At 40.0% G+C, this 16,306-nt stretch overlaps 1 protein-coding gene across 6 annotated transcripts in view; it reads left to right on the top strand.

Moving 5' to 3' along the window:
- Nucleotides 1–16,306, top strand: part of ITSN1 (intersectin 1) — a 232,497-nt gene that overhangs the window by 133,065 nt on the left and 83,126 nt on the right. For all 6 annotated transcript variants that reach the window (XM_060297829.1, XM_060297827.1, XM_060297828.1 and 3 more), the window contains exons 17-19: nucleotides 9,348–9,475; nucleotides 12,431–12,657; nucleotides 14,491–14,612. In XM_060297829.1, the coding sequence (XP_060153812.1) occupies nucleotides 9,348–9,475; nucleotides 12,431–12,657; nucleotides 14,491–14,612 (477 nt within the window). The remainder of the gene's footprint in view (nucleotides 1–9,347; nucleotides 9,476–12,430; nucleotides 12,658–14,490; nucleotides 14,613–16,306) is intronic.

Genomic DNA, 16,306 nt, shown 5'->3' with positions numbered 1-16,306 from the left:
CAGAATAAAAGGGAGAAAGAAAGAGAGATAGAGAGAGAGAGAGAGAGAGGAAGGAAGGAAAGAAGGAAGGAAGGAAGGAAGTGAGGGGATAAAATAAAATAATGTAAGATAAAATAAAGTTATTAAAATGAAAAATAAAAAATAATTATTAAGAAAAAAAATTTTAAGTAAAAAAAAAGAAAAGAAAAAAAAACGTACGGACAGAACCCTAGGACAAATGGTGAAAGCAAAGCTATACAGACAAAATCTCACACAGAAGCATACACATACACACTCACAAAAAGAGGAAAAGTGGAAAAAATTATATATCTTGCTCCCAAAGTCCACCTCCTCAATTTGGGATGATTCGTTGTCTCTTCAGGTATTCTACAGATGCAGGGTACATCAAGTTAATTGTGGAGATTTAATCCACTGCTCCTGAGGCTGCTGGGAGAGATTCCCCTTTCTCTTCTTTGTTCGCACAGCTCCTGGGGTTCAGCTTTGGATTTGGCCCCGCCTCTGTGTTTAGATCGCCAGAGGGCGTCTGTTCTTCGCTCAGACAGGACGGGGTTAAAGTAGCCGCTGATTCGGGAGCTCTGGCTCACTCAGGCCGCGTCGGGAGGGAGGATACGGATGCGGGCCTAGCCTGCGGCAGCAGAGGCCGGCGTGACGTTGCACCAGCTTGAGGCGCACTTTCGTTCTCCTGGGGAAGTTGTCCCTGGATCACAGGACCCTGGCAGTGGCGGATTGCACAGGCTCCCGGGAGGAGACGTGTGGATAGTGACCTGTGCTTGCACACAGGCTTCTTGGTGGCGGCAGCAGCGGCCTTAGCGTCCCAGGCCCGTCTCTGGTGTCCGTGCTGATAGTTGCGGCTCGCGCGTCTCTGGAGCTCCTTTAAGCAGCGCTCTTAAATCCCCTCTCCTCGCACACCAGGAAAAAAAGAGGGATGAAAAAGTCTCTTGCCTCTTTGGCAGGTCCAGACTTTTTTCTGGACTCCCTCCCGGCTAGCCGTGGCCCACTAGCCCCCTTCAGGCTGTGTTCATGCTTCCAACCCCAGTCCTCTCCCTCTGATCCGACCTCCGAAGCCCAAGCCTCAGCTCCCAGCCCCCACCCATCCCGGTGGGTGAGCAGACAAGCCTCTTGGGCTGGTGAGTGCTGGTAGGCCCCAATCCTCTGTGCGGGAATCTCTCCGCTTTGCCCTCCGCACCCCTTTGCTGCGCTCTCCTCCGTGGCTCCGAAGCTTCCCCCCTCCGCCACCCGCAGTCTCCACCCGCAAAGGGGCTTCTAGTGTGTGGAAACCTTTCCTCCTTCACGGCTCCCTCCCACTGGTGCCAGTCCCGTCCCTATTCTTTTGTCTCCGTTTTTTCTTTTTTCTTTTGCCTTACCCAGGTACGTGGGGAGTTTATTGCCTTTTGGGAGGTCTGAGGTCTTCTGCCACCGTTCAGTAGGTGTTCTATAGGAGCAGTTCCACGTGTAGATGTATTTCTGATGTATCTGTGGGGAGGAAGGTGATCTCCATGTCTTACTCTTCCACCATCTTCTCACATCTCCCAGTAACGTATTGTTAAGCCTCCATGTGTTTGTGTTTTTTACATTTTTTTCCCTGTAATTCATTTCTAATCTCATAGCGTTGTGGTCAGAAAAGATGCTTGATATGATTTCAATTTTCTTAAATTTACTGAGGCTTGATTTGTGACCCAAGATGTTATCTATCCTGGAGAAAGTTCTGTGTGCACTTGAGAAGAAAGTGTAATCTGCTGTTTTTGGATGGAATGTCCTATAAATATCAATGAAATCTATCTGGTCTATTGTGTCATTTAAAGCTTGTGTTTCCTTATTAATTTTCTGTTTGGATGATCTGTCTACTGGTGAAAGTGGGGTTTTGAAGTCCCCCACTATTATTGTGTTACTTTCAATTTCCTCTTTTATAGCTGTTAGCAGTTGCCTTATGTATTGCGGTGCCCCTAGGTTGGGTGCATATATATTTATAATTGTTATATCTTCTTCTTGGATTGATCCCTTGATCATTATGTAGTGTCCTTCCTTGTCTCTTATAACATTCTTTATTTTAAAGTCTGTTTTATCTGATATGAGTATTGCTACTCCTGCTTTCTTTTGATTTCCATTTGCATGGAATATCTTTTTACATCCCTTCCCTCTCAGTCGTATGTGTCCCTAGGTCTGAAGTGGGTCTCTCATAGACAGCATATATGTGGGTTTTATTTTTGTATCCATTCAGCGAGCCTGTGTCTTTTGGTTGGAGCATTAAACCATTAACATTTAAGGTAATTATCGATATGTATGTTCCTAGTACCATTTTCTTAATTGTTTTGGGTTTGTTTTTGTAGGTCCTTTTCTTCTCTTGTGTTTCCCACTAGAGAAGTTCCTTTAGCGTTTGTTGTAGAGCTGGTTTGGTGGGCTGAATTCTCTTAGCTTTTGCTTATCTGTGAAGCTTTTGATTTCTCCTTTGAATCTGAATGAGATCCTTGCCAGGTAGAGTAATCTTTGTTGTAGGTTCTTCCCTTTCATCACTTTAAATATATTGTGCCACTCCCTTCTGGCTTGTAGAGTTTGTGCTGAGAAATCAGCTGTTAACCTTATGGGAGTTCCCTTGTATGTTTTTTGCAGTTTTTCCCTTGTTGCATTTAATAATTTTTCTTTATCTTTAAGTTTTGTCAATTTGATTACTATGTGTCTCAACGTGTTTCTCCTTTGGTTTATCCTGCCTGGGACTGTCTGCGCTTCCTGGGCTTGAGTGGCTATTTCCTTTTCCAAGGTAGGGAAGTTTTCAACTATAATTTCTTCATATATTTTCTGGGGTCCTTTCTCTGTCTCTTCTCCTTCTGGGACCACTGTAATGTGAATGTTGGTGCGTTTAATGTTGTCGCAGAGGTCTCCTAGGCTGTCTTCATTTCTTTTCATTCTTTTTTCTTTATTCTGTTCCGCGGCAGTGTATTCCACCATTCTGTCTTCCAGGTCACTTATCCGTTCTTCTGCCTCAGTTATCTGCTATTGATTCCTTCTAGTGTATTTTTTATTTCAGTTTTTGTATTGTTCATCTCTGTTTGTTTGTTCTTTAATTCTTCTAGGTCTTTGTTAAAGATTTCTTGCATCTTCTCAGTCGTCGCCTCCATTCTTTTTCTGAGGTCATGGATCATTTTCACTGTCATTATTCTGAATTCTTTTTCTGGAAGATTGCCTATCTCCACTTCATTTAGTTGTTTTTCTGTGGTTTTATCTTGTTCCTTCAACTGGTACATAGTCCTCTGCCTTTTCATTTTGTCTGTCTTTCTGTGAATGTGGCTTTCATTCCACAGGCTTCAGGACTGTAGTTCTTCTTGCTTCTGCTTTCTGCCCTCTAGTGGATGAGGCTATATAAGAGGCTTGTGCAAGGGACTGGTGGTGGGTAGAGCTGGGTGTTGTTCTGGTAGGCAGGGCTCAGTAAAACTTTAATCTGCTTTTCTGCTGATGGGTGGGGCTGAGTTCCCTTCCTGTTGGTTGTTTGGCCTGAGGCGACCCATCGCTGGAGCCTACAGGCTCTTTGGTGGGGCTAATGTCGGACTCCGGGAGGGCTCATGCCAAGGAGTACTTCCCAGAACTTCTGCTGCCAGTGTCCTTGTCCCCGGGGTGAGCCACAGCCACCCGCAGCCTCTGCAGGATACCCTCTAACACTAGCAGGTAGGTCTGGTTCAGTCTCCTATGGGGTCACTGCTCCTTCCTCCTTGGTCCTGATGTGCACACTACTTTGTGTGTGCCCTCCAAGAGTGGAGTCTCTTTTTCCCCCAGTCCTGTTGAAGTCCTGCAATCAAATCCCACTAGCCTTCAAAGTCTGATTCTCTAGGAATTCCTCCTCCCATTGCCAGACCCCCAGGTTGGGAAGCCTGACGTGGGGCTCAGAACCTTCACTCCAGTGGGTGGACTTTTGTGGTATAAGTGTTCTCCAGTTTGTGAGTCACCCACTCAGCAGTCATTGGATTTGATTTTATTGTGATTGCTCCCCTCCTACCGTCTCATTGCAGCTTCTCCGTTGTCTTTGTATGTGAGGTATCTTTTTTGGTGAGTTTCAGTGTCTTCCTGTTGATGATTGTTCAGCAGTTAGTTGCGATTCCCGTGCTCTGGCAAGAGGGAGTGCGCGCACGTCCTTCTACTCCGTCACCTTGAACCCCAGTGGGTACTTCTTTATACTTTATGTAACATCACTTCACATAATACATTTATTTTTGAGTGTTTCTAAGACCAAATGAAGGAGAAACACTCACAGTTTTTTAATTAAGTGATTCTGTGCCACTTGCATAGCAATAGAACAACTGTCTTTAGTAAACTTGAAAGTGAGCCATATTTCTCAGGGCAAAAAATGGGATCTTCTTGAGTATTCAATTTGTGAAGCATATTGCTTTTGAAATACTTTGGCTGTATGCCACAGATGTTTTATGGTGCAAATATCTTAATTCTTTAGGGGAAATAAGTGACTTTTCCCCCTTGGTTGAAGGAAGAAATTTAAAAACAAGCTGATTTTCATTAATCTTAACTAATATAAGACAGAGTCTTTATTTGCCAATAATTTTCTTATTGTGGTTTATAATCTGTGTTTGATCCAACACCCCTTTGAGAGTCAAATAAAAGCTATGTGCCTTCTCAGCAAGAAAAATGCCAGTATACTCCAGTTTGCATGTAATTTCATAGCGTTCACAGAGCCAAAGTTTTTTCATAGATCCTGGATAAGAAACTCTGCTTTATCTTAGAATTCTGTAGATATTATTGGTGGACAAAATCTTATTTTAATTTATATATACTATGCATTTTATAGGAGTTTTATTTTTCCTATATATTTATTTGTAGCTAAAACTTATTGAATGCATGCTTATTTCTTACTTATTAAGAAAGTCACCATACTTTATTAGGAGTTAATATTAAGCTATTGTTCAGTATATCTAGTGTAAAACATATACCCTTGAGTAGAACTCAGAAGAAAGGTCAACAAAGTTGTACACTCAATACCATATTGCTAGATAAATATACAGCCAATAAATAAATATGTGATTGTAGAGTTACTTACTTTAGAAAAAAGTAAGTTAATTTGAGGAAGAGCTACAAGTGAGATACTTAGTTTTGAATGGCAGTAATTTCTTATTTGTTCTGCTTATCTTAGTTATAATAGAGAAATAACCGTGACAAGATTTAACAGAATTTGCAGGGTCACTTACATCAGGCTGATCACCAGGAGAGTTGATACGATTTGTGTGGGGAAGTTTTTCTTAGCTACTTCTCCCAATAGTTCTCTTATTTCCTAAGTAAATAAAAAAATTAATAAAACACCAGATTTATTTGTCACCTGGAAAATGTTTTCCCTGAAAGAATTAAAAGGCAACTTGTAAATAACTATACTTATACTTGAATTTCTTAAACGGTATTGAAAAGGAATGAAGGAACAGGGCAGCCCTCAGCTCCCATGTGAAAGGACCCGTTGCTCCTTGTCATGCACAGAAAAGCAAGTTGTTAGCTAGTTTTTAGTTTATATTCCTTCATTCTATAGATTGCCATCTCAGAAGTTCAGCTTTAAAAAAAAAAAAAAGTAATCAACTGAGGAATCATACATTTCCTGCTTATTTTAGTTCATGCCATCTTAAACTCCCAAGTCCAAGGAAAGAGAGGAAAACCCAGAATGCCTTACTATTCATAGCATCTTGATTTTCTTACACTTGATTGTGTATCTCAGCAGTATTTGACTTGGATGAAGGAAATGACAGAAAAACTTTGCAGTCTTCAAATCTGGATCAGAAGATGTCAGAGCCTTCTGTTACCTCATTTGACGTCTGTTATTTTATGGCTCCTGCAAGCTCCATTTCCTTGGAGGTACTTGAAACTGCAGCTTATTTAGACAGTTTCGAAGACAGGTTCAGCTTATCCTCCAATTCTCTTATACTAAAAAATAAGTGTGCTTTAAATTTTTAAAAATATCTTCCTTCATGTATTTGAAACATTTAAAAATTGTTTTCAAACTCTCATTAGCGTGATTTTTTTCCTATAGATGCTTTAAGTTTATTTCTTATTGCTTTTCATTTTATAGTCCCTCATAATATGTTGCTAGCTTTATTTCCATCTGTCTTGACTTTGCATCTGGTAATTATTGATCTATAAATTAATATCCAATTACTAGAGCCCAATATAGAAAGGAAATATGCAGTATAATTCTTTGTTAAAATGAAAAATCTTCATTTGTGCCCCGGTCTACCTGATGCATTGGTACATCATGGCCAGCGTCCATTCTAACTGGCCAGCTCTTGTGCAGTAAGTATGTGTTGTTAAGTGTCTTGAATATCACTATGCCTAAAATACATTTTTCCTGGATGAAGTAAGAATTTTTCTGTTTTAATATACAATCAGATTCCTCCTCTGTCATTTCTTTTTTTAAAAAAAATATTTATTTATGGCTGCACTGGGTCTTCGTTGCTGCACACGGGCTTTCTCTAGTTGTGGCGAGCGGGGGCTACTCTTTGTTGTGGTGTGCAGGCTTCTCATTGCAGTGGCTTCTCTTGTTGCGGAGCACAGGCTCTAGGTGTGCGGGCTCAGTAGTTGTGGCGCACAGGCTTAGTTGCTCCATGGCATATGGGATCTTCCTGGACCAGGACTTGAACCCGTGTCTCCTGCATTGACAGGTGGATTCTTAACCACTGCGCCACCAGGCAAGTCCCCTCCTCTGTCATTTCTTACTCTTTTGTGTTTAATTTCAGCTTAGAATTATTTTGCTTACTGGTTATACCTTTTTAGTTTATGTAATAAGAATAAAATCCTAAATAAAAGAGACACAGATAAATAGAGAATAAATTTTTATGGTGATGAACAATGTCTAACAATTTAACAGATCTTAAAACTAAAAACTAAAGATTGTCTACTCTGATTTAGCTTGTGGTGCATATCAGGGACCTGAGATTAAAATCCTGGTATCTTTGTTCCCAGTTCAGTACCTTTCAATTATAGTCTGTTGCCATAAATTATTTTTCTGAACCTATTTGAGAATTTTGTGCAGTTGAAGATGAAATTTGAAAATAGGAAAAAAAGTAAATTTTCATCACTTCTTACCCTTCTTTTTAAAGGGTCTCAGCCATTGGGTCAGTGACAGAGTGGGCCATCCCTGTCTATGCAGAGGCAGACTTTTGACTTCCTCTCTTAGGACATATAGAGTTTCGATTAATAGCATTCCATTGCAGTTTTCCTTTTCACGTAGATATTAACTTGAACCAAGAGTGTGAATAACTCTAACAGAAATTGACCCTTATTTTCCATTTGTCTCTGAAATATCAAATCCCAGATATTAACCAGATTTTTTATTCATGTTTTTAGAGATTACTATTTATGCTTGATTCCAAATTACTATGAAAAGCAATACTGCTGAACTTTTAGCACATTAAAGTTTTACATCCCATGGTATAGCAGTGAGAAAGATGATGAAAAATGGAATTCTTTTTTTGTGATGTTGATTTTTGTCTCTTAGAACTGTAAACAGACCAAGGCGTCATCATTATGTTCCAGTTTCCATTCTTGGCCTTCCATGGCCCCTCTATAGCTAAACTCCTGTCTCAAGTACGCGTCATAATTTGGAAGTCACATGCCCATGGCTGCAGCCACAGGGAATAGTCTTTCAGTTTGTGCCTTACAAAATTGTGTCTTCCTGCTGCATCCTGTCTGGTTATTCCCAGGCTCATCTGCTGGGTTCTCTACTGAAGCCCCTTCCTTCTTTCCTTCCTTCCCCCTCTTCAAGTACCTCCTTCTCTCCAGTCCTTCCTCCTTGCCCAGTACCTGCTCCCCCTAACCTCCTGGTCTCCAGTTAAACTTTTTCTCATATCGCATTGATCCCTTTTAGGACCTCTCAATGTCACTTATGGTATACAGAATGCTTGTTACATACATTCTAACTTTATCTTAAGAACGGTCTAGCTAGTAGGAAAAGGTTAGCCTCACTTTAGGGCATTTCTCTAGGAATAAGTGCATTTTAACACTGATCTTCTTCAGACAATCTCTCTACCTTTGATGTCTGATCTGTGAATGAAATCTAAAGGTAGAAATAAGGCAGGAAGAAACCTACCCATCTGGACTTACCAGTGAGCAAATCAAGAGAAGACAGGGCAGGCCTTAGTTCTTTTTTTTTTTTTTTTTTTTTTGTGGTACGCAGGCCTCTCACTGTTGTGGCCTCTCCCGTTGTGGAGCGCAGGCTCCGGACACGCAGGCCCAGCGGTCATGGCTCACGGGCCCAGCCGCTCCACGGCATATGGGATCTTCCCGGAACGGGGCACGAACCTGTGTCCCCTGCGTCGGCAGACGGACTCTCAACCACTGTGCCATCAGGGAAGCCCAGGCCTTAGTTCTTAAATCTCACCATATAGACCCCTTGGCTGCTCCCCTAGTTAGCCAGACCAAGAAGTCAACTGGAACTTTAGTCTTGGTTCTACTGGACACTTTGACTTGTCTGATTTATTGTTAACACAAGTAAGAAGAGATTTGGTGACTGAATCTGTTAGTGACCATTTGATTCCTATGGAATCAGAGGGTTTTCCCCCACCAACAGGCATTTCTTTGTTCTTCATATTTTTGGATGTTTAAACTTCTGACTTGAGTACTTTAAATATCATAAAATACACTTTATTTTCAGTAGCATGCTAAGGAAATTACTGTTATTCCTGTGTTAGTATCAAATGAGGAAATCGGATCCAAAGTGATAATCAAATTATAGCTTTTTACTTTCCATCTGACTGCTGGCTTAGTTTGGGGCAGCTGTCAGCTTCACACATGGTTTTAATAAGAAAAGATGCTTCGGAAGAGGTATGATTTGAAGAAAAATATACCCTGGGGGGAGACTCAAAGCTGTGGAGGAGAAGGATGTCGTTTTGTTTCAAAGCAGCATATCATAAGAAGGAGGTGAGGTTGTAATGGTTTAGTGGAGCAAGTGTATGAAGAAGTGTGTACATCTTCAAAGTCAGTGGAGGTTGGTGTTGATTATTATCAAAAGAATCTTAAGATTCCATTCATGATCATCACCGTGTCTCAAAATTGGTTGAGTTCCATTATTGTTGCTGAGCCCTGAGCAGTATAGTTTTTCTAATGCTCGTCCCTAGCAAGCTCCTTCTAAAGCACCTCATGGACCATGGTGCAGTGTGTTATGGCTCACTAAAATATGATCTCAGACAGCTTCTGGAGATCAGTCATGTCAAAATGTAGAGTAATTTTAGTTTTCCAAGTTAACGTTTTTCAAACCTGAAGCATTATCTCCTACATGTCTGGGCTTCCCCACTATGAAATGTTGCATGCTGATAAACAGTGGAAATGTCTATCAGCGCATGTCATTACATGAACTGTTTCTTGATCATTTATAGGAACTAAGAGAAATACATAATAAGCAGCAGCTACAGAAACAGAAGTCCATAGAGGCTGAACGACTGAAACAGAAAGAACAAGAGCGAAAGATCATAGAATTAGAAAAACAAAAAGGAGAAGCCCAAAGGTGAGTCTTTTCAGTGGATTGTGGACGCTTCTGGAAGGAACTTTGAGTATTTACTATTCTTTGCCGGGCTTCTCCAACTTCTTACTGCACCAGAAAGAGCCTTCAGTCTTTAATGTGTGTGTGGGCACATGTATATATAAATCTTTGCATGTATAAGTACCCCCCAAAGTTTTTGGTTGGTGCCCAGAGCTCTCTCAGGCTACGACTATGTAGATAAATGTAATTATACAAGAAATTGGGACACTTGGTATGCTTGTTTGCATGCCAATGACCAAAATACGTTTCCAGTTCACAGCCTTTTAATAACAGTGGCCATCAGAGTCCTGGGTTTCAAATCAAAGTCCCTGAGCTCAGTGGCCACACAGGGTTTCTCCAGTGAGACAGAAAGTATACCACGCCATCTTCTTTCTTCTTTTTTTCAACTGCAAATGAAACTCGAGTACAAAAGGAGAAAATTTGCTGTTGCTGCTGCTGCTTAGGACACAGACACATTTTTGTTTGAATATTTATGTCTGTAGTCTTTTATTTGTAACCTTTCGTAGTAAATTGTAGAAATTTATTGTTTCCCTTTTGGTGTGTCTGATTTTGTTATCAGATATTTGCTTTTTAAACTACAAATTGATTTTAGACTCCCAAGAAACAAAAGTGACCAAATATCCCAATGATATAGTGTAAATTATAAAAATTGGTTATTGAAATTAGACTAAAAAGATGAAGAAACTCATACTTTAGGCAAGTCACTGTCTTTTACTGGCCTGAGTTCAGTTTAACTGCCAGGGTGCACATTTTTTTTTTTTTTTTAACATTTATTTATTTATTTATTTTAATTTCATTTTTGGCTGCATCAGGTCTTAGTTGTGGCATGTGGGATCTTCGTTGCGGTGCACGGGCTTTTCTCTAGTTGTGGCATGCGGGGTCCAGAGCACATGGGCTCTTTAGTTTGCAGCATATGGGCTCTCTAGTTGAGGCAAGCGGGCTCAGTAGTTGTGGCACATGGGCTTAGTTGCCCCACGGCATGTGGTATCTTAGTTCCCCAACCAGGGATCAAACCCGAATCCCCTGCATTGGAAGATGGATTCTTTACCACTGGACCACCAGGGAAGTCCCCAGGGTGCACTTCTGCAGCACTTTTTATTATGGGTACATATTGTATTTTGCATTTGGTGTTTTGGTCTTTTTTATCATGCCAGTGGGTAGGTAGGGTTTCAAACCAATTTAGAGGACTATTTTATGGTTCTCTCGGTGGAAGGAGGTAGGTCTAGGATTATGTCCCAGGGATTAATTCCTTGGATATGTTGATTAACTCCATCATTTTCTTATCTTCGAAGTTTATTATTCACAATATACTGCACCAAAGTTTCACTTTCCTACAGAGTAGAAATACACATACAGTGTCATGATATAAAAGTTTAAATTTTCTGCTTAAAATTGTATGATAAATAGCACCCAAAATTTAACTTCAGAAATTACGTGGTTATATGCTTTTATAAATGGTGGCCTTTATTGGTGGAATATGTTAAGCAAATTTTATTTGTTGTTATGAATAACAATTAACATTCCTACCCCTCCAAAAAATTTCTGTTATGCTTTCTTAAAAGATGTTTTGAAAATTGTAAGTGAAATGCTTGATTTAAATTGAAAAGAATTCTACTGCAGTAAAGCTTCACGTTTATACAGAGTAGAAATAAATATAATATTTTTTAATGGAGAATAAAAGTTTTATTTGTTTATATCATGTTCCCTTAGCAGTTTCCTAGTTCCAGGAGATGACCTTTGTGCGTTAGCCATGTCACAGGCTAGCGATTCATGCTGTAGACTTTAGAACCAGGCTGCCTGAAGTGGTCCCCAAGCTGGTGTGGCTGTGTGACCTTGGACAAGTCATTCACTCCCTCTGCCTCATTTTCATCTGTAAAATTTGGATGATAATGATAGGACCTACCTACCTAGTGTGAGGGTTAAAGTAGTTAACAAACGTGGAGGACTAGTTATTATTAACATGGTATCATTTATTATTGTACATTAGTTTCTTTCTTTCTTTATTTTGTTGTACCATGTCATAGTTGCAGTGCATGGGCTCCTTAGTTGCGGCAGGCGGGCTCCTTAGCTGTGGCAAGCAAACTCTTAGTTGCGGCATGCCTGTGGGATCTAGTTCCCTGACCAGGGGTCAAACCCAGGCCCCCTGCATTGGGAGCTCAGAGTCTTACCCACTGTGCCACCAGGGAAGTCCCACATTAGTTTCATTTAATGTGTGATCATTTAAAGTGTTTTCTGATTTTCTAAAATATTATGGAATGAGGGAAAAATCATCCCTGATCTTTTCCTATGGATTTCAGGTTGAGGCCATCATATTTTTCAAGGCCTATATTTAATTGCACTTTGTGTCAGCTAGTTTAAAAAACAAAGCAGTCGAATTCAGTAAGATACATAGAAACTGTTGCTTAGTAAGGGTTGGTTACTACCTGAAGGGTTCAAAATAACCTGTTGGTTCCCGCTTCAGTTCTGGGGAGCTACTTGTGTGCGTGTACATACAGTGTGTCCCCTCAGTGATCTAATTGTTCATGGACTTCTTTAAGCAATATTTCATTTGCAGTGCTGGGTATACTTTCTCTTCATGGAAGTTATGTTCCTATGTTGTATGGCTTTTATTTTTCTTTGCAATTATATGCCAGTTTGAAAACCGAGAAGTATTTTTGTGATTTTTTTCTAATCACTTTATAAGCTAGCTACATCAGGAATTTTCTTTCTGTGTTTTTCTACATCATGTGATTTCATCTCACTCAGAAAGGGAGCCCTGAGAGCCTCTGTTTCATTGATTCCGATCCCTCCATCTGAAGAACAATATCCCTTGGTGTTTAGCATCCCATTGACTAGATGGAGCTCTTTGTGCAAAGAGGCCACACAGCAGTGTTAACTTGGGAGTTGCTTCCCTGCTGTAATCAGGCATTTTGTTGACAGACGAGCTCAGGAAAGGGACCAGCAGTGGCTGGAGCACGTGCAACAAGAAGATGAGCATCAGCGGCCAAGAAAACCCCACGAGGAGGAAAAACTCAAAAGGGAAGAGAGTGTCAAAAAGAAGGAGAGTGAGGAAAAGGGCAAACAGGAAATGCAAGACAAGCTGAGTCGGCTTTTCCATCAACAAGAGCCAGCTAAGCCAGCTGTCCAAGCACCCTGGTCCACCGCAGGTATGAGAGGCCAAAATTATTCTAGCAAATAAGTCCTTTTCTACACCTGAAACTAACACAACATCGTAAATCAACTATACCCCAATATAAAATAAAAATTAAAAAAAAAAATCCTGTTCTCCCAGATCCTCTTGGGAAATATTCATGTCTTATCAGGCTCTATCTTGGCTGTGTTCATAGCGATGAGAACGTCAGCGTCTTTTTTTGGATGGTGCAGCTGTTCATCTTCTAGCATCATCAGATGTCTGTTTAGTTCTCCCCACACCGTGCCAACCTTTGGCATCCAGAAGTCTTCTGCAGACGACAGTGGCATGAAGTTTCATTGCCAAGCCCCATTCATACACCTGTATTCCAAATGGAGGTCGTAACCCTTCCTGCTTCTCTGTTTTGTTATGTTCTCTGGGAACTTCAGGGCTGTCTCAAAAGCAGGAAGTGGCACTTCTTCCCCTTGCCTATAGTGACGTGACATTCACTGTCCTCAGTCTGCACTGCGTACAACTGTGTTCTTACCTTTTGAAACTTTTTTTTTTTTTGCCCTTTGAACATAAGTTACATCTTTATAAATAACGATAAATGAAAGACTTTGAAATAGCTAGAAAACATTATCCCTTTTATCAGATGCAAACTAGAATGTATTTTTTAAATTCTTGTGTGGCTGTACGATATTGTAAAGCTTAGGAGATAATACTCAGCTGAGGAAAGTGATGGCCTTTTCCTTTGTTTGGCAAATGACAAATGTTTGTTTCCTGTTTGCACAGCGGGCAGGGATGGGAGTGAGGGTTCAGAGTTGGCCGACACCCTCCCTGCCTCAAGATGCATGCAGTCCAGGGAGAAAGACTGGCAAGCCATCAGATCCACACAGGAGCCTGTGCCATACGAGGACAAAATATATGTTTTAATATTTTTTTTGATCTGAAAATTATTTCACCGTGACTTGATCTTAAGTTCCTTATGCGTCCTCTTGGTATAAAATGAGGATATTTTTTCTCCTTTGGTCAGTGGGAAATTATGCACATCATTCAGTTCAAGATGACACAAAGATAGTACTTTCACGGCTTTTCAGAGAAAATAGGTGTGTATCAAAATACTTGCAGCTCTTGGGTAAAAACAGTTCAGAGGGCTGTGAGTAGTTATTAATCAGGATCCAAAATATCCTCTGCTCACTTGCATTTTTAAAAATTTTACTTCATTGTAAAGCTACATTATTTTCATCTAGGGTCTGTCCTTGGTTCATTTTTTTCTCTAGGACGTGTAATTCACCAGGAATTACAATTGAATGATCAATAAGAACGGTTCTTGGTGAAATCAGCACTTATGTTTTACATGACCACATTGAGGGCCTAAAACATCAACCTTTCCATGTCTCTTAATATGGAAAGTTAAAGTTGTGCTTCTTTGCCCCCTCCCCTATGAGTTGGCTGTTTCAAATTTGCATCACATTCGAACTGCTGCATCGTGCTAGACACCCTGCATGGGGGAAAGAGGTCTGGATGCTTTATAGGTGCGCACTGTTGACGCCTAAGCCAGGGAGCAGAGAACAGGGACGTCAGGCAGCCTCACTGCACCCAGCACTGGGATGACCTTGGTTTAGCGTCCACTAATGACCTCTCTGATGGGTCCTAGTTGCTGACATCAGATTTGGCTCTCCTTTGGTTTCAGAACCAAACACATCCTCACTATGTGTTCCAGAAATTCCTTGAGGAGATGTAAATTGTTCAGATGTTAAGATAGGCAGCAGAGGAGATAGATGTCTGTAATTTGGCTTGTGTCATGCATTTGTGTTCCGTGTAACGTTTTATTTTTGTTCCCTTCTCCTTCTTTCCTCATAAACAGAAAAAGGTCCACTTAGCATTTCTGCACAGGAGAATGTAAAGGTGGTGTATTACCGAGCACTCTATCCCTTTGAGTCCAGAAGTCACGATGAAATCACGATCCAGCCAGGAGATATAGTCATGGTAAGAAAGACTCCAGCGAAAGCATGCTTTCTGTTCATGGTTAACATCTGTCCTCTTTTTGTACTTTATTTGACAATTGTAAAATGGTTAGTGAGTGTGAAATCCAGTAATCCAGCATTTGAGTTTTTGAAGTATAGCCTCACTCTTCTTCCTTTTCTATTAGAATGAAAGTTGGCACTTAAAAACGTATCCCAGCGTCACTTTAAAATAGGATTGTTAAAGAAAATGGGTTCTTAACATAGCCTTGCATAATTTTAAATGTGTAAAGCTCTGGTAATTTTAGAGTTTAGATTACTACTTAGATATTAAAAGTAGTCTTTCAGAAATAGTTTTAAATGCAAAATGCTTGATCATCATTTTCATAGTTGCCACTGATAATTTTTGTATCTTTGGGTCAAAGCATCTTTTTTTCCCTTTGTGTAAACTTTGAATTGTGTGAAGAGTAATGAATTAAATACAGTTAACCTGCTTTCCTACTCTATAAATGAACAGATGAAAGAGTTTAGAACTTTGCTTGTTACAGCTTGTTTAATTATAATAATAATAATCTTATGATTGTAACTAAAACTAGAGTAACCAGTTTAAGAAAGAATAAAGCAATGTGGTTGACCTAAATTATTTCCTAAAAGAAAATAGTAGTTCCTCAATCCAGTTATTAACGTAAGTCTTAGAAGTGGTTAAGCTTTGCATTACTGTTGGCTTTTTTTTTCTTTTTATTATGGAAATGTTCATAATATTTTTTAAGAACTATGAAAGTTAAGAATTGAGACAAACCCACTTCCCATAGTAGGACCCATGTCTTTGAAGTATAAAAGGGTGTCATGCAGTCACTGTAATTACTCATGCATTCATCTTCCATTTATGCATCGTATCTGTATTTAGAGTATGTGATCTTTCATGGGCCAAAATATATAGAAAGAACAGTGTGTTTGGTCCTCAAAGAACTCAATCCCTTCTCCCCTTATTTTCTGATAGCTTTTTCTCTAGTTCTTATGGGCTGGAAATAAGGGAGTCGTGCCCAATGCTCCAGAAGTTTTCAAAGTCAACATCTCCCTAACAATAACGAAACCCTCTTCCAGTAATCTCTCTGCCTTCATCCAGCACAGAGTTTTGATTGCTTGGGCACCAGCCTCACTCATTCTTTACAGAAAGAACTGCTGGTTTCTCTCAAGTGTGGACGCACCACACTGCACGTGAATGGTGACCCGGGCCGAGTGTTTCGCAGCTTCTTCCCCATCTTCTTTTTCCTAATGGCCTGAGGCTGCTTTATTCCTCCTGCCTAGTCTTTGAAATATCTTGTGCCTTTTAAAGCAGATTAATTGGAAATTATCTAAATACCATGCAATAGCAGGAATCTAAACATTATGAAGGTACAATGCCATAGCAGAGAAGACCTCATTACAAAGTTGATTTTTATACTGCTTTTAAAAAAAAAAAAAAGCCTAACATATTTGAAACTGGATTTTGTTGCAACACAAGGTGCAGAAAAGTAATGTTCTCTTCCTGAAATAAGGAAGTGTTACCAAATATTACGATAAGGAAATGTTACAGATGATCTATATTTTAATGAGTATATATTGCTATTTTTTTTGAAACATAGTCTTGTTACAATGGTACTGAGTCCTTTTCCTCAAACTGACTAGTTAACTACCAGCCCACTAGAAGAATAGAGTGTAGATATACCATGAGAATGA

Source organism: Globicephala melas, chromosome 4, assembly GCF_963455315.2.
Source record: "Globicephala melas chromosome 4, mGloMel1.2, whole genome shotgun sequence".
In the NCBI taxonomy this organism is placed as follows: Eukaryota; Metazoa; Chordata; class Mammalia; order Artiodactyla; family Delphinidae; genus Globicephala; species Globicephala melas.
This window is presented reverse-complemented; position numbering and strand designations above follow the sequence as displayed.